The sequence below is a fragment of the Gobio gobio genome (assembly GCF_949357685.1).
Source record: "Gobio gobio genome assembly, chromosome: 21".
Classification (NCBI taxonomy): domain Eukaryota; kingdom Metazoa; phylum Chordata; class Actinopteri; order Cypriniformes; family Gobionidae; genus Gobio; species Gobio gobio.
The window spans coordinates 36,768,350-36,782,675 of NC_137117.1; the positions used below are offsets into that span (position 1 = coordinate 36,768,350).

General features: G+C 37.8%; 1 protein-coding gene across 1 annotated transcript in view; it reads left to right on the plus strand.

The window, feature by feature from the left end:
- Window positions 1–14,326, plus strand: part of lgr6 (leucine-rich repeat containing G protein-coupled receptor 6) — a 109,620-nt gene that overhangs the window by 38,209 nt on the left and 57,085 nt on the right. Inside the window, exon 2 of the mRNA XM_079802973.1 lies at window positions 7,797–7,868. Coding sequence (XP_079659099.1) covers window positions 7,797–7,868 — 72 coding nt within the window. The remainder of the gene's footprint in view (window positions 1–7,796; window positions 7,869–14,326) is intronic.

Sequence of the window (14,326 nt, forward strand, 5' to 3'; positions counted from 1 at the left end):
ATTGTTTATTGAGTGGTAACCATTTTATAAAACCAAAAAGGCCATGCTGTAGTCATATATCAAGGCAAGCTTAACTTGACAATTTTTTTCAAATGAAAATGCCAGGGCATCTGTAGAATGAAGTTGAAGACAAAGGCCAGAATAACATTTAAACGTATGATGAAGGGGGGGGGGGGGCAGCCGAGAGAGGCAGCAGCTGTTTGAAACTAGTAAAGTCTTCATTGCATGTGTTGACGTTTACGAGTATCATCTTTCCGATGGCCGTGCATCAAAACCCCTACATGTGCAAACGGTGGGGGAAGAGATTGCGACACAGCCTCGATATATACCGTCTCCCGCAAGGCATACTTGCCGGATTGCCTGAACACACTTAGTACTTAGTAATAACTGCAATAATCATCAGGAACCATGTGTTCAGCGCCTAAACATGGCTGCCAGATATTGCCTTTGTGCTTATGACCTCTTGTGAACCGGGACTGCGCCTATCACATCTGCCTTTTTTTAATTAAAATAGAAAAAAATAATAAAGAAAAGCAATATCTTCTTGATTGCAGTGGTTGCAATAAGAAGCTGCGTGTGCAGTGTGAAGAACATGACTTTCTCCATAAAGGCAGCAGGAGATTGGTTACACTTCTTAATTTCTTAAATCAACATTGCCCACTTGGCTGAAAAACAAAAGTCGTTTTCATTAACTGTACTTATTGCTGTAAAAAACAGGATGTGTTAGTTGAGTGTGGAAAGAACTGAGGATTACCACATGAGGGAGCGGCTTTATATTGAAAAACAGCAGGGTTATTATCATACACTAAAACTGAAAACCGAAAGCTATTGACTTAAAAACATTTTCGAAAGCTAAAATAGCTAAATTAACTAAAGATAAGATGAAAGAGAGTGGTTGAGAGTAACAAACTGAAATAGTCATTTACACTGCAGGCCTAGATGCCCAGTTTCCGATTTGTTGACTATATCCCTTTTTTAACCTTTTTTTAACCATTAAATGCATTTGAATGTTTCGCCAGTCATTCTTAAATATTGGGGTCTTTAGCGACCCAGATCTGTATCTAACACGGATGGATGTCTACCTGTTGCGATAATATAAAACTCTCCTGATATTAGAGTAACAATTACAGAAGGATAAAATAAAGCATATTTTGTGACCTTTTGGAGCTTGTAAGGGTTCAGTTTGAGCAGATGTTTTATACCATCATCACTGTCCTCATCAGAGCTCATTTCCCAGTACATTCAGCATCTGCCTCATATTCGCCATCTCAAACATATTCTCAAAACTATCAACATCTTCAACATCAATATTTAGATCTCTGACAGCTTCTTCGGCAGATCCACCATCAGTGACAGTGACAGTAATATTTGACTGCGTTCAGTTCTTGCTCTGCAGTAAATCTCTGAGCCATTTCAATTTTTGCTGATGATTCTTCCTATTCTTTTGTTTTCTGCCTGCGGTAACTATGAGAGAAACGTCACTTCATCATTGTGTGTCAGACATCTTGTGGAATAAAGTTGAACTGCACTTTTTCAGACTAAAGATTCAATTATTGTTGTGCAGAAAAAAGTTGTGCAGGTCTTTAGCAACCCTATACAATTTTCTTGTTATTGTTTATATTGAATTATTGTTTATAGTGAATTAGCATGAGAGCTCAATCCCTTAAAAGCACTGATGGGAGTGGAAGGTACTGACAACGTGCAAATGAAAGAACACAGACGCAGCAGGATTATTACCATAATGACCAACACAATCTACCAAAAGCAGCGCAAATTAGAGCCTGGCATAAGACATGCTTAGCAAATCACCTTGCGTGATTAATTTAAATACTCTCCTCCCATTGTAGTGTCTAAAAGGGAAACTCCTACAAATGCATATGCAAAAATAACCATGAACTTTTTCACTGCGTGTTTTATTTACTGTAGTAAATCCTGGCAGTAGTTTTTTAATGCCAAAAGAGGGTTTGCACTGGAGCAAGCTGTTGGTCAATCTTGCCTTTAGCATATTAGCACTGAGGGCATTTGCTAAATTAAAATAAAGGAGAAAATCCTTGATAAACTTGTCTTACAAAAAGTTGTTAAATCCCTTTAACCTCAGTTCTGACTGATTTAGTGCACAGGCTATGCTGAGGTTTTTGAATGTGGTTTGCTGGGTGTGAAACTAGTTTTACACAGCTATAAATCCTTATTTTTCTGATTTGGAATTAATATTCTAGTTAGTTGTGTAGCTGCTGTAGGCTAGCCGTCAACACCTTGATGGCAAACGCTCTTTAAGCCATAAATACCAGCTCATGTGTGCGATATTGGGAGCAGTTCAAAACCCAAATATTCCCTCCAGTTTAACAGGTTTGTGTTGACTGCATTCCATGCCACCATGTCAGTGGAAAACAGTGGTGGTCAGGTCAACTCATTCTGTTTCTTTTCCTGAGTGAAGTTTTCCAGGCCCCATCTAAAGCAAATTAGCTTTTCACCTTGTCATGGTTGACACACTGACAAAACAAATAAATAACAAAGTATCAAAGTCTCTGTGATGAATATTTTCAGGCTTTTCAGTTTATCTTCTCAAGCCTGGTGGTCTACGGTTATGAGAAGCTGCCCTTTTGGCTGTTCCAGACCTCCAGGGACAACAAATGAAGTAATGTTGCAGTTTGGTTGCATCAATGTCGACTCGGCATTGCCTAAATGAAAACCGTGCTAAAAATGTTCAAGCTTAGATGTTCAAGGTCTTTGCAGTAAAACCACTTCAGCTGATGCCCGATTCTTCTTAGCACTACACCAACCCTGCAGCACTGTGACACTTCTGGAGTGGCTCAACCCATGGTTTGAATAATTTATTACACCTGTAGGTTAAGTAACACCATTGAGATCTATCAGGCTGTCTGAAAATATGCTGCCTGTCTATGGTGTCCGTCAATCTTGTGTGTGCGGTTCGTTGACAGAATAGCAATGGCATCTGGCAGAGCAGTTAAAAGAAGTGAATGTATTCATCAATTTCAATTGTTTAATTTTCTTCAACTTATGAGTAATTTCCACTGAGAAATAAGCCTTGTAGTTTCTAAATATTTGTTCGGTTATGTCTAAAGCTCAAGTGAATGTGCTATAGATCCTCAGATTTGGAAATAAGGTATTAATATGTGTAACAGACGTAGGCCAGTAAGAGCTGTGCGAGTAACCCTCACTCCCCTGGCCTCAAGAGGTGCATTAGCGACTGACGTTAGAGTCTGTGGCCTTTAGCGTCCTTTTTAGCGCACCTGCCTCCCATGCCAGAGACGCTGGATTAAGTCCTGGATGGGAGTGAAGTTTAGAGGGGTGAGCGGAATGGACATAGTCCAGTAAGAGCTGTGCGTATAAACCTCACTGATTTCAAGAGGCATGCTAGAGGCTGCTATCTTTCGTGTCCTTGTTAGCGCGTCCACCTCCCACGCCGGTTCGAGTCCCGGTGACATTTGGTGCCGTGGCCCGGATGGGAGTGAGGTTTAGGAGGGTGAGTGTAATGGACGTAGGCCAGTAAGAGCTGTACATGTAAACCTCACTCCCTTGATCTCAAGAGGCTGCGCTGCGGTCTTTAGCATCCTTGTTAGCACGCCCACCTCCCATGCCGGAGACGCCGATTTGAGTCCCGCTCAGGCCAGTGACATTAGGTGCCATGACCTGGATGGGAGTGAGGTTTCGGGGGGTGAGTGTAACGTAGGCCAGTAAGAGCTTTGCGTGTAAGCCTCACTTCCCTGATCTCAAGAGGCACGCTAGTGACTGATGACAGAGGCTGCGGTCTATAGCACGCCCACCTCCCATGCCGGTGTCCCCGGTTCGAATTCTTCTCGGACAGATCAAATAGGAACAGTGATAGTTGCTGCTATTGACCCAGTTGAGAGTGAGGTTTAGGGGGGTGAGTGTAATGGACGTAGGCCAGTAAGAGCTGTACAAGTAAACCTCACTCCCTTGATCTCAAGAGGCACGCTAGCGACTGATGCTAGAGGTTGCAGTCCTTAGCACACCCACCTCCCACTCCGGAGTCCCCGGTTCGAATCCCGCTTGGACAGGTTGAGTAGGAACAGTGACATTTGGTGTGATGTTTAGAGGGGTGCGTGTAACAGACATAGGCCAGTAAGAGCTGTAAACCTCACTCCCCTGGCCTCAAATAGGCATGCTAGTGACTGATGCTAGAGGCTGCTGTCTTTAGGCTCCTTGTTAGCACACCGCCTCCCACGCCGGAAACTACAAAGCTGGGAAGAGCCAGGATATTTTTTAATATAGCTCAAATTGTGTTCGCCTGAAAGAACAAAGTCATATACATCTATGATGGCTTGAGGTTCAGTGAAATAAGAGATAATATTCAACTTTGGGTGAACTATTCCTTTAAGACTTCAGAACACACTAGGGGTGATGGGTAAAGTATGAGGGTAAAATATATACCTGAGTCCGAAATGTCTTTTGATAGGTAGGTCAAATTTAAAAGAGAAAAAATATAAGATGATCAAGATGGTCCGATTGGGTTGAAGGCAGAAAACATCTGGAACACAACTACACACACACACGTACTGCAAACCAGAGAGGAAATTACATCCGTTGAACAATAATTCAGAGTGGAAAATTTTTCCTCTTTTATTGTTTTCTTTTTTCTCTCTCCACTCTTCCTCTCAGATGGATGGTAAAACGTGCAGGTGTGGGTTTTCTTTGATACGAGAGTGCAAATGTTTCATTCAGAAGGGCCTTGGCTGCCTTCGGAAGAAACTATCAAAGCCAGAGCCTCTCATCAACCGATCCAGAGATTGTCCAGGTCTCTGACTAAAGGTGTTGTCTAGATCAGGCAAGGTCTATAATCAACACTATTGATTGATGGAATTGGCACAGCTGATAAAGACATCAGATCTGTCTGCTCTCATTGGGTTCGGGCTGTGCACATAATCACCACACTAACTCTGGCTCTGGAGTCCATTAATTAATTGAACGGGAAATTGAGAGAGGCATCTGTAATAATAGTACTATAAAAAAGCACAAAGCCAGATTTCACATGTTGTAATCAAGGGTTGTATTGTTGGTCTTTTTGAAGCCAGCCAACTGATGCAGGCGGTATTTTCATTTGAAACATGAGATCTACTGTGTTGGATTACTCATAATTACTCTAGGAGAACAATCAATATTGTGCAGGTTTTCATCTTGATTGCGCTTAAAAGCTTAATGAATATCGCAAGAACGAAAATGAGAATGTTGATCAATGATCACGATCGTGTCTGTCAAAAGCTCCGGTTATGACCACAAAGTAAAATATCCGGTCGTGGAGCCTATGATGTTAAATTAATGAACTCATAAACTAAACAAGCATAAACTCATAAACTAAATATCAGTATTTCTTTGAAACGCGTAGACCTAGATTAAACAAATGATTAGTTCTCAACCAGAGGGTCGTGATCTGAAATGAGTCACAGTTCTGTTCGGATAAGCCACATACAGCAGGCAAAAACAATGATAGACTTAAATAACACAATGAAACTAACTACTTAATCATAGTTTGGTAATAACACTTATTATAAAAAGGGAGGAGTAAACATATTCACAAAATTCATATGTGGCTTGATAATATGGCTAATTAGGGGCCAAGCACCAAAGGTTGTAATCGTTGGCGTTCTTCTTCTTCTTAATATTCTTCCGCAATGGGAGTCTATGCTGCCATTCTATGCTAAGAATCCCCATAGGACGCTTGCGGGAAAGTTATAAAATTTGGCACACAGACAGTCTCAACTATCACCATAGTAAATTTTGAGTATCTAACTCAATCCCTCTAGTGCCACCAGCTGTCCAAATTTGCACTTGTGTTTATGCTAATAACTTTTGAACCGGAAGGGCTAGAAACAAAAATATTTCTCAAGGTGATTCGATTGTCGGTAGTGCCATTTCTTCGCCACATTTTCCCACCAAAAAAACTACTTTTTCAAACTCCTCCTAGACCCTAACGGTTCGTCCGGTTTTCATGAAAATCATATCAGGTCATCAGCAGACCATGCTGGCAAACATTTATCAAAAGCTTTTTGATAAACCCAACCATTCTCGAATTACGCGAAAACAAATTTGATGAAGAGCACGCAAAAGTGGACACAAGACTATACACTCACCTAAAGGAGTATTAGGAACACCTGTTCAATTTCTCATTAATGCAATTATCTAATCAACCAATCACATGGCAGTTGCTTCAATGCATTTAGGGGTGTGGTCCTGGTCAAGACAATCTCCTGAACTCCAAACTGAATGTCAGAATGGGAAAGAAAGGTGATTTAAGCAATTTTGAGCATGGCATGGTTGTTGGTGCCAGACGGGCCGGTCTGAGTATTTCAGGATCATCTGCTCAGTTACTGGGATTTTCACGCACAACCATTTCTAGGGTTTATAAAGAATGGTGTTAAAAGGGAAAAACATCCAGTATGCGGCAGTCCTGTGGGCGAAAATGCCTTGTTGATGCTAGAGGTCAGAGGAGAATGGGCCGACTGATTCAAGCTGATAGAAGAGCAACTTTGACTGAAATAACCACTCGTTACAACCGAGGTATGCAGCAAAGCATTTGTGAAGCCACAACACGCAAAACCTTGAGGCGGATGGGCTACAACAGCAGAAGACCCCACCGGGTACCACTCATCTCCACTACAAATAGGAAAAAGAGGCTACAATTTGCACAAGCTTACCAAAATTGGACAGTTGAAGACTGGAAAAATGTTTCCTGATCTGATGAGTCTCGATTTCTGTTGAGACATTTAGATGGTAGAGTCAGAATGTGGCGTAAACAGAATGAGAACATGGATCCATCATGCCTTGTTACCACTGTGCAGGCTGGTGGTGGTGGTGTAATGGTGTGGGGATTTTTTCTTGGCACACTTTAGGCCCCTAAATGCCACGGCCTACCTGAGCATTGTTTCTGACCAAGTCCATCCCTTTATGACCACCATGTACCCATCCTCTGATGGCTACTTGCAGCAGGATAATGCACCATGTCACAAAGCTCAATGCCGAGTCCAACGGTGGGACTGCACCACTTGGTGGCCCTATAATTGAACAAAACATGAAATAGGCTCTTTACAACTCAATATACTTATGGGTTTAAAACTTTTTGTCTCCAAATGTCTTTACTCATTTTTGCAGTTGGTCTGCTGCTAGCTTCCTTATTTGCTTCTGTCGTGCTTGGCCCCTATAATTGCTGCTTGCAGCTATATTATTAATTCTGCTGTTGTTTATGCTTTTACAAAATCGACAGTTTTCCTATTTTGTTACATATTGCTATTGATCTATGCAGTTCCTGATCATATTTATAAGTTTCATGTTTGATTAGGACAGACATTTTCATTCAATGTACTTTTACTAAAAAAATATATACTTTATATATACTTTTGTTATGATATACACTACCGTTCAAAAGTTTGTGGTCAGTAAGTTATATATATATTTTTTATTTTTATTTTTTATTATTAAAATAATACTAATACTCTGCAAGGATGCATTAAATTGATCAAAAGTGACAGTAAAGACATTTACAATGTTACAAAAGATTTCTACATTTCAAATAAATGCTTTGAACTTTCTAGTCATCAAAGAATACTGAAAAAGATGTATCACGTTTTTTACAAAATCATGATAATAATAATCAGAAATGTGTCTTGACCATCAAATCATCATATTAGAATGATTTCTGAAGAATCATGTGACACTGAAGACTGGAGTAATGATGCTGACAACTGCATAACTGATCTCATTGTCATTGCCATTGACCCTTCATTTCTCTCTCTCTTTTATTTATTGTTTTTGGATTTTAGGGATCTCAGTATGAACAACATCAGTGAGATTCAGCCCAACGCTTTCCACGACCTGCACTTCCTCAGTGAACTGTAAGTACATTTGAATGGCATTTAAACCTGGACTGCAGCGTATTTCAGTTGAGTTCACCTCTATGGTGTGACAAAACGGTGTACACAAAAAATCCGGCTGATGAGTGGTTATTTATGTGAAGTGCTTCAGTGAAGGTTAAGTTGAGAATGACGCAATTCCAGATGTGTTATACAAGACCTAGATACCATAAAACCATGAATAAATAAATAAATGAAATCATCAGCTCGGGTGATAATGACCGTAGAATGCGTTGTGTATTTGGGTAGTTGACGTATAACATGTTGATTAACTCTTTCTATTAAACTTTTTTTTTCACATTAATTTATTACCCTATATTTTTACCAACATTAAAATGAAAATAAGGGATGGACCATTTCAATTCACTAGTATTTTATACTTGGGGAAAAAAAACTTGTGACCATGGACCACAAAATCATAAGTCTCACAGGTATATATTTGTGGCAATAGCAACAATACATTGAATGGGTCAAAATGATCCCTTTTTCTTTTATGCCAAAAATCATTAGGATATTAAGTAAAAATCATGTTCCATGAATATATTTTGTAAATGTCCTACCGTAAATATATAAAAAATGTATTGTTAGTAGTAATATGCATTGCTAAGGACTTAATTTGGACAACTTTAAAGGCGATTTTCTCATTTTTTTTTTTTGCACCCTCAGATTCCAGATTTTATTTATTCAGCTTTCAGATGATGTCTACATATCAATTTTAAAAAATGTACCCTTATGACTGGTTTTGTGGTCCAGGGTCACATATATAAAATACTATAATATACTTATTAATATACTATACTATACAATATATTATAGTATAGTATATTAATAAGTATATTATAGTATTTTATATATGTATATAACTTTTTTATATAAAAAACAGTTAAACTTGTTTAAATATTTCTTTAATTTTTATCTTGCCCTATTATTTCTTCTTTGAAGCATAAACGTCACCACATTTTGTTAAACTCATACTTTTTATGCAGTTTTAATTATTTCGTTTTAATTTAATTTTCCCGAAAAATAAGAACATCGATTAAAAAATGTCCATGTAGTGTCTCAATTAATACAAGCTAATTAAAGATGAAAAAAATTGAAAACGTAAAAAAAAACTAAATAGAGTATAGCATGTTACACAGCAGGACATGTCAACTACCCATTTATGTTTGGTCTTTATCGCACCAATCTTGTATTTTTTTGGCAAAAATTTCATTTTTTTTTCAATCTTTTCCAATGCCAGACACATTTAACACAGCATGTGTCAGCAAGAAATGCTCTCTTCAAAGCTCAAAGATGCTACAGTACTTCCTGAAGCTTCATCAGAGCCACATCAATGATCAAACGTATTTTATACCAACATCTAGCATGTACATACTCTGTCTAGACCTTTACGTGTCAGCCATCCATCAAAATAAGTTGAAGGCTAAAGCCAATATAGCATGTCTGCTCACACTTTTCCCCCTGAAGGACCAATTAGCTCAGGTGAGACCTAGCGTAACCCCTTTGAGAGTCTCTGGAGAGCGTTAAGATTGAAATGAAAAGCACCTGGCCGCTGTGGCAGCTCACACATGGTGCCGTCAGCGGCAGCAGAAGCAGGTCTGCGGAGCAGCTGGGAGTCTGGGCCACCTGACTGACACAAACAGGATGGATTGGAAATGCCCAGAGCTGTCAGAAAGTGTTGGGGAACATGCCGACGGCAAGAGGCCTGCAGGAAATGTAACATTTTTCTGGGAGTCAATATTTATGGCGTGGCTGTCAAAGCAAACGAGCAATTCCTCATTCCACTTCACTGAATTAGTCCTTACTTCCCTGGGAATGGCGTGCTGTTGCTACATTTCAAACAAACTGGTCGGGGTAGAGGAAGATGTCGAAGTTTCAACAAAATAACAAACCTGAAGCCATTCTCTCTGAAAACGTTGAGTCCCAACCCCTCTGTTCAACTAACTAACTAAGGCTAGCCAGTTACCTCTCGATCGTAATGTTTCATCATGACTCAATACATCAAGATGCCTCACAACAACATACCGTAATTGTATCGCGACTGAAACTGCACTTCACCTTTTTTCCAGTGTCTCAAAGAAGGGGTTTATAACTTAAAGGGATAGTTCACCCAAAAATGAAAATTAGCCCATAATTTACTCACCCTCAAGTCATCCTAGTTGTATATGACATTCTTCTTTCAGACGAATAAAATTGGAGTTATATTACAAAAGTCCAGGATAATCCAAGCATTAGAATTGGATTCATAGTTGCTCTGTTTTTGAAGTCCATAAAAAGTGCATCTGTTCGTCAAATAACTGCTCCACACGGCTCTGGGGTGTTAATAAAGGCCTTCCGAAGCGAATCGACGCGTTTGTGTAAGAAAAAAATTCATATTTAAAACTTTATCAAGTAAACTTTCGACCGACCGCCTTCCATGGAAAAGTGTTGAATGTTGAAAGTGAAACTCAAGATGTGTACGTGACGTCATGACGAGCGGACCTGGTCACGTTAGTCTTTCGATCGGCAGGGGAACTTTCAACACTTTTTCCATAAATTGAACAGGGATATTTTTCTTACACAAACGCATCGATTTGCATTCATTCGAAAGACGAATGTCATATACACCTATGACTTGAGGGTGAGTAAATTATGGGCTAATTTTCATTTTTGGGTGAACTATCCCTTTTACTACCTGATTCTGTATTAATTGAACTGCAGGAAATTCTATTCACACATAAATTGATTTAATCAATAATGAAAAAAAAACAAGACAATAATAATAATTCAGAAAGTAACAAACAAACAAAAAATACTTAAACACATTTAAAATATCAATACAAGGATCATATTATATAACAATATATTAGGATATAAGGATTTAATTAATACATTTAAAATAATAATAATTCAGTAAGTAACAAAAACGAATTAATTAATTAATTAATTAATAAAATCTAATAATGAATTTAAAATAGCAATACAAGGATCTTATTATATAACAATATATTAGGATATAATGATTTTATTAATACATAGAAAATAATAATAATAATAGAATAATTGAGTAAGTAACCAAAAAACAAACAAACAAATAAACACATTAAAAAATAAAATCTAATAATGAATTTTAAAATATAATACAATGATATTATTATATAACAATATACTGTATTAGGATATACGGATTTTATTCATAAATAGAATATAATAATAATAATACTTCAGTAAGTAACAAACAAACAAACAAACAAATAAGCAAATAAATAAATAATGCATTTAAAATATCAATACAAGGGTCTTATTGTAATGCAATATATTAGGATATAAGGATTTTATTAATAAATAGAAAATAGTAATAATAATAATTATTATTATTAGTATTATTATTATTATTAAGTTAGTAATAACAAATCAATAAATAAATAATGATTAATTGATTGTAACGTATTTTTAAAAATAACAATATAAGGATCTAAATTACTGATGCAATATTCACAATATTATTGTTATTATTACAAATATTACACAAAGAGAAAAAAATCACAATATATTGATATATGATTGTTTTATAGAAGGCCCCATTTTTTTTACCAGGGAGTCAAAAAAAAAAAAAGAAGAAAATCACATGCAAATGCAAAGAAGAAGAAAAAAGCCACACAATAACAAGCAAACCAGTAACAAGGAATAATAATAAAAAAAACAAATGCAGACATGCCTTACACATAATAAATAATAATAATTAAAAAAAGAAATATATCTAAAGTGTTTGTGCAATATTGTGAGAAAAAGACCTGGGATATAATGAGATATGATTGTAACGCCCCTAGCGCTGCTTGGAACCGTATTGTACACCTCATTAAAATCATATCATTTTAATTTTGACTGTAGTTATTGTTAAGGAATATAATAGACTCCTTTGTTCCTATTCAATAACTGCATTATGAACAGCTAGAAACTCCCAGAGACAGTTTGACTGAAAACACATTACAGTGGTATTAGTGGGAGATAAATTTCAAGCTTAGCTCTCTTTGATGTGCTGCTGGGAATGATGAATTTCTGTGTTTTTACCCTTTCTGGTACTCATTTACACCCCTAGGCACCGCAGTTTGCACAGTCTAAATTACAATTTTGAGGATCATCTGTAAAGTTCTGTATGCCCTGGGGATGATGCCGGGCTCTTTGGGAGTTTTCTCTTTTTCTTTTAGTCTCTGTTACACCTTAATCTGCCCCCCCCCCCAAAAAAAAAAATCAAATGATTAATCGGAACGATCATATGTGATTAAAAGTATATGATGAGAGAATACAGACAAGTCTTTATGTTTATCGTGCAGAGAGGCGGATCTGACCTGACCCAAACGCTATCCCTCCACATCCTGTGTTTGAGTTATGCGGTACGCGTCTACTTCAATCAGAGTTCAGACTGAGCCATCAATATCTACTTGTTCACTTTTGTAACACTATAACCCACCAAAGTCCCTCAGCATTACATAAACTTCTCCCATGACCTGCGGCTGTCAGATTCTGGCTGCTGTCCTATCAACTCCAAGGTCATCTGCGAGTGTGGAAAGGGGGAAGAGGAAGTCTTGTTGCGCGCCTTTGGGACAGATGAAACGCAATCTGAGCCGAGCATGTCCTTCTACTTCCTGAACCCCACCTTTTGACTTCTGATACCTCGCCTTCTTTAGAGTTGATGATTTTCTGAGATCTGTTCCAAAAGCTTGTGAGTTTTGTGTGCTGTCTACATGCTGTAGCAAATCTAATCTAAATACAAGATCACGCTGTTGCAAATCTAATCTAAATACAAGAGATTGGCCAAAAATGTACGCAACTCTTGATGGAAATAAATAAATGATGTCATTTCCATCAAGAGGAGCATCAATGTTTGGTCAAGTTCATGTATTGCCAATGCAAGAGTCCAGCACTCTGTAAAGTCTCCTCCAGCACATCCCAAAGACTCTCAGTGAATTTAAGGTCTGGACTCGAGGAGCCGATTCATGTGTGAAAATGATTCTTTATTCTTTCACAGCTTGAGCCGATGAATCTTGACATTGTCATCCTGGAATATGGCCATGATGTGTCTTCATACATGGTTGTTTAAGAAATGAAAAGCTACACACTCCATGAATTATGGTTAGAGGAACTGTTGCCATACATACGACGTGATAGAAACATAATAATGATACAATCATAGACTGTTAAGCATTTGCCTATTTATATACAAACAGGGACTTGGCCGGGTTGTGTAGTGTAATAGTGGCACATTTATCTTTGTTCCGAGAAAAATCAATAACCAGGAGGTCACCATATTCATTTATCTATAGTTTTTTTTTTTATTAGACTTAACTGTTTTCATCAATACTTTTCAGTAATGAGTGAAACACTTTATATTTATGTTTGACACATCTCCCACCTCTGTCCAGCATCTAGGATAAATACAGTACTTATGAAGCTTTTCACAGAGCATTCTGGGATTGCCTTATCCCTGAGGTATATGTGCGAGGTGTCGCAATTGACATAATTTTCGTTAGAACACACTTATAATGTCATAAAATACTGTTGTAGGCAGCCTTTGTGGAAAATAAGTACATTTAGCATATACTTTTAAAAAGAATAAATTCTATACAAACTCTAACTCTATAAGAACAGGAACAGGTTTTTTTAACAGCAAAAAAGCGCCCTATGTGTCCAAAACATCACACTCTAAAAAATACTGGGTTGTTTCAACACATGTTTGGGTCAAATATGGACAAATCCAACCGTTGGGATTAAAAATGTAATTAAAAAATTTAAACCAGTGGTTTGGTTTGTCCATATTTGACCCAAACATGGGTTGAAACAACCCAGTATTTTTAGAGTGTGATGTTTTGGACACATAGGGCGCTTTTTTGCTGTTAAAAAAACCTGTTCCTGTTCTTATTGCACATGCATTTGTAGGAGTTTCCCTTTCAGACGCAAAATTTGTGGGAGTTTTTAAACGAATCAAGGTTTGCGTTCTCGTCAATTTACTGGTGTCCGCGCCATTATTTACCGCCCAAAAAAGCGTAAACCAGACGCTAATTTGCGCTGCTCTTGTTAGATAATGTTGGTCATTATGGAAATGATCCGGCTGCGCTTGTGTTCCTTATTTTGAATTTTGTCAGTAGATCAAGTGCTCAACTTTACACTCTCATCTGCGCTTTTTTGGAATTGCGTGTTCATACTAATTTGCTCTGTTTAGTAAATCTGGCACATATTTGCTTGTTAATTTCAATTATATGAAAATCAAGCGTAGCGTCAGTTCTGGCAGATCACGTTAGTCAAGCTCGCATAGGCTGGCTGTCAGCTGATCACGTCTACCTATAGGAATGCGACGTCTATTTCAGCATACACATATAAGCTCTTTCAGTACTATCAGCAGTTATCGCATTCTCCAGAGCTCATTTGCCCTCCTCCATCCCCAGCTCCTCCTCTCGTCCAGT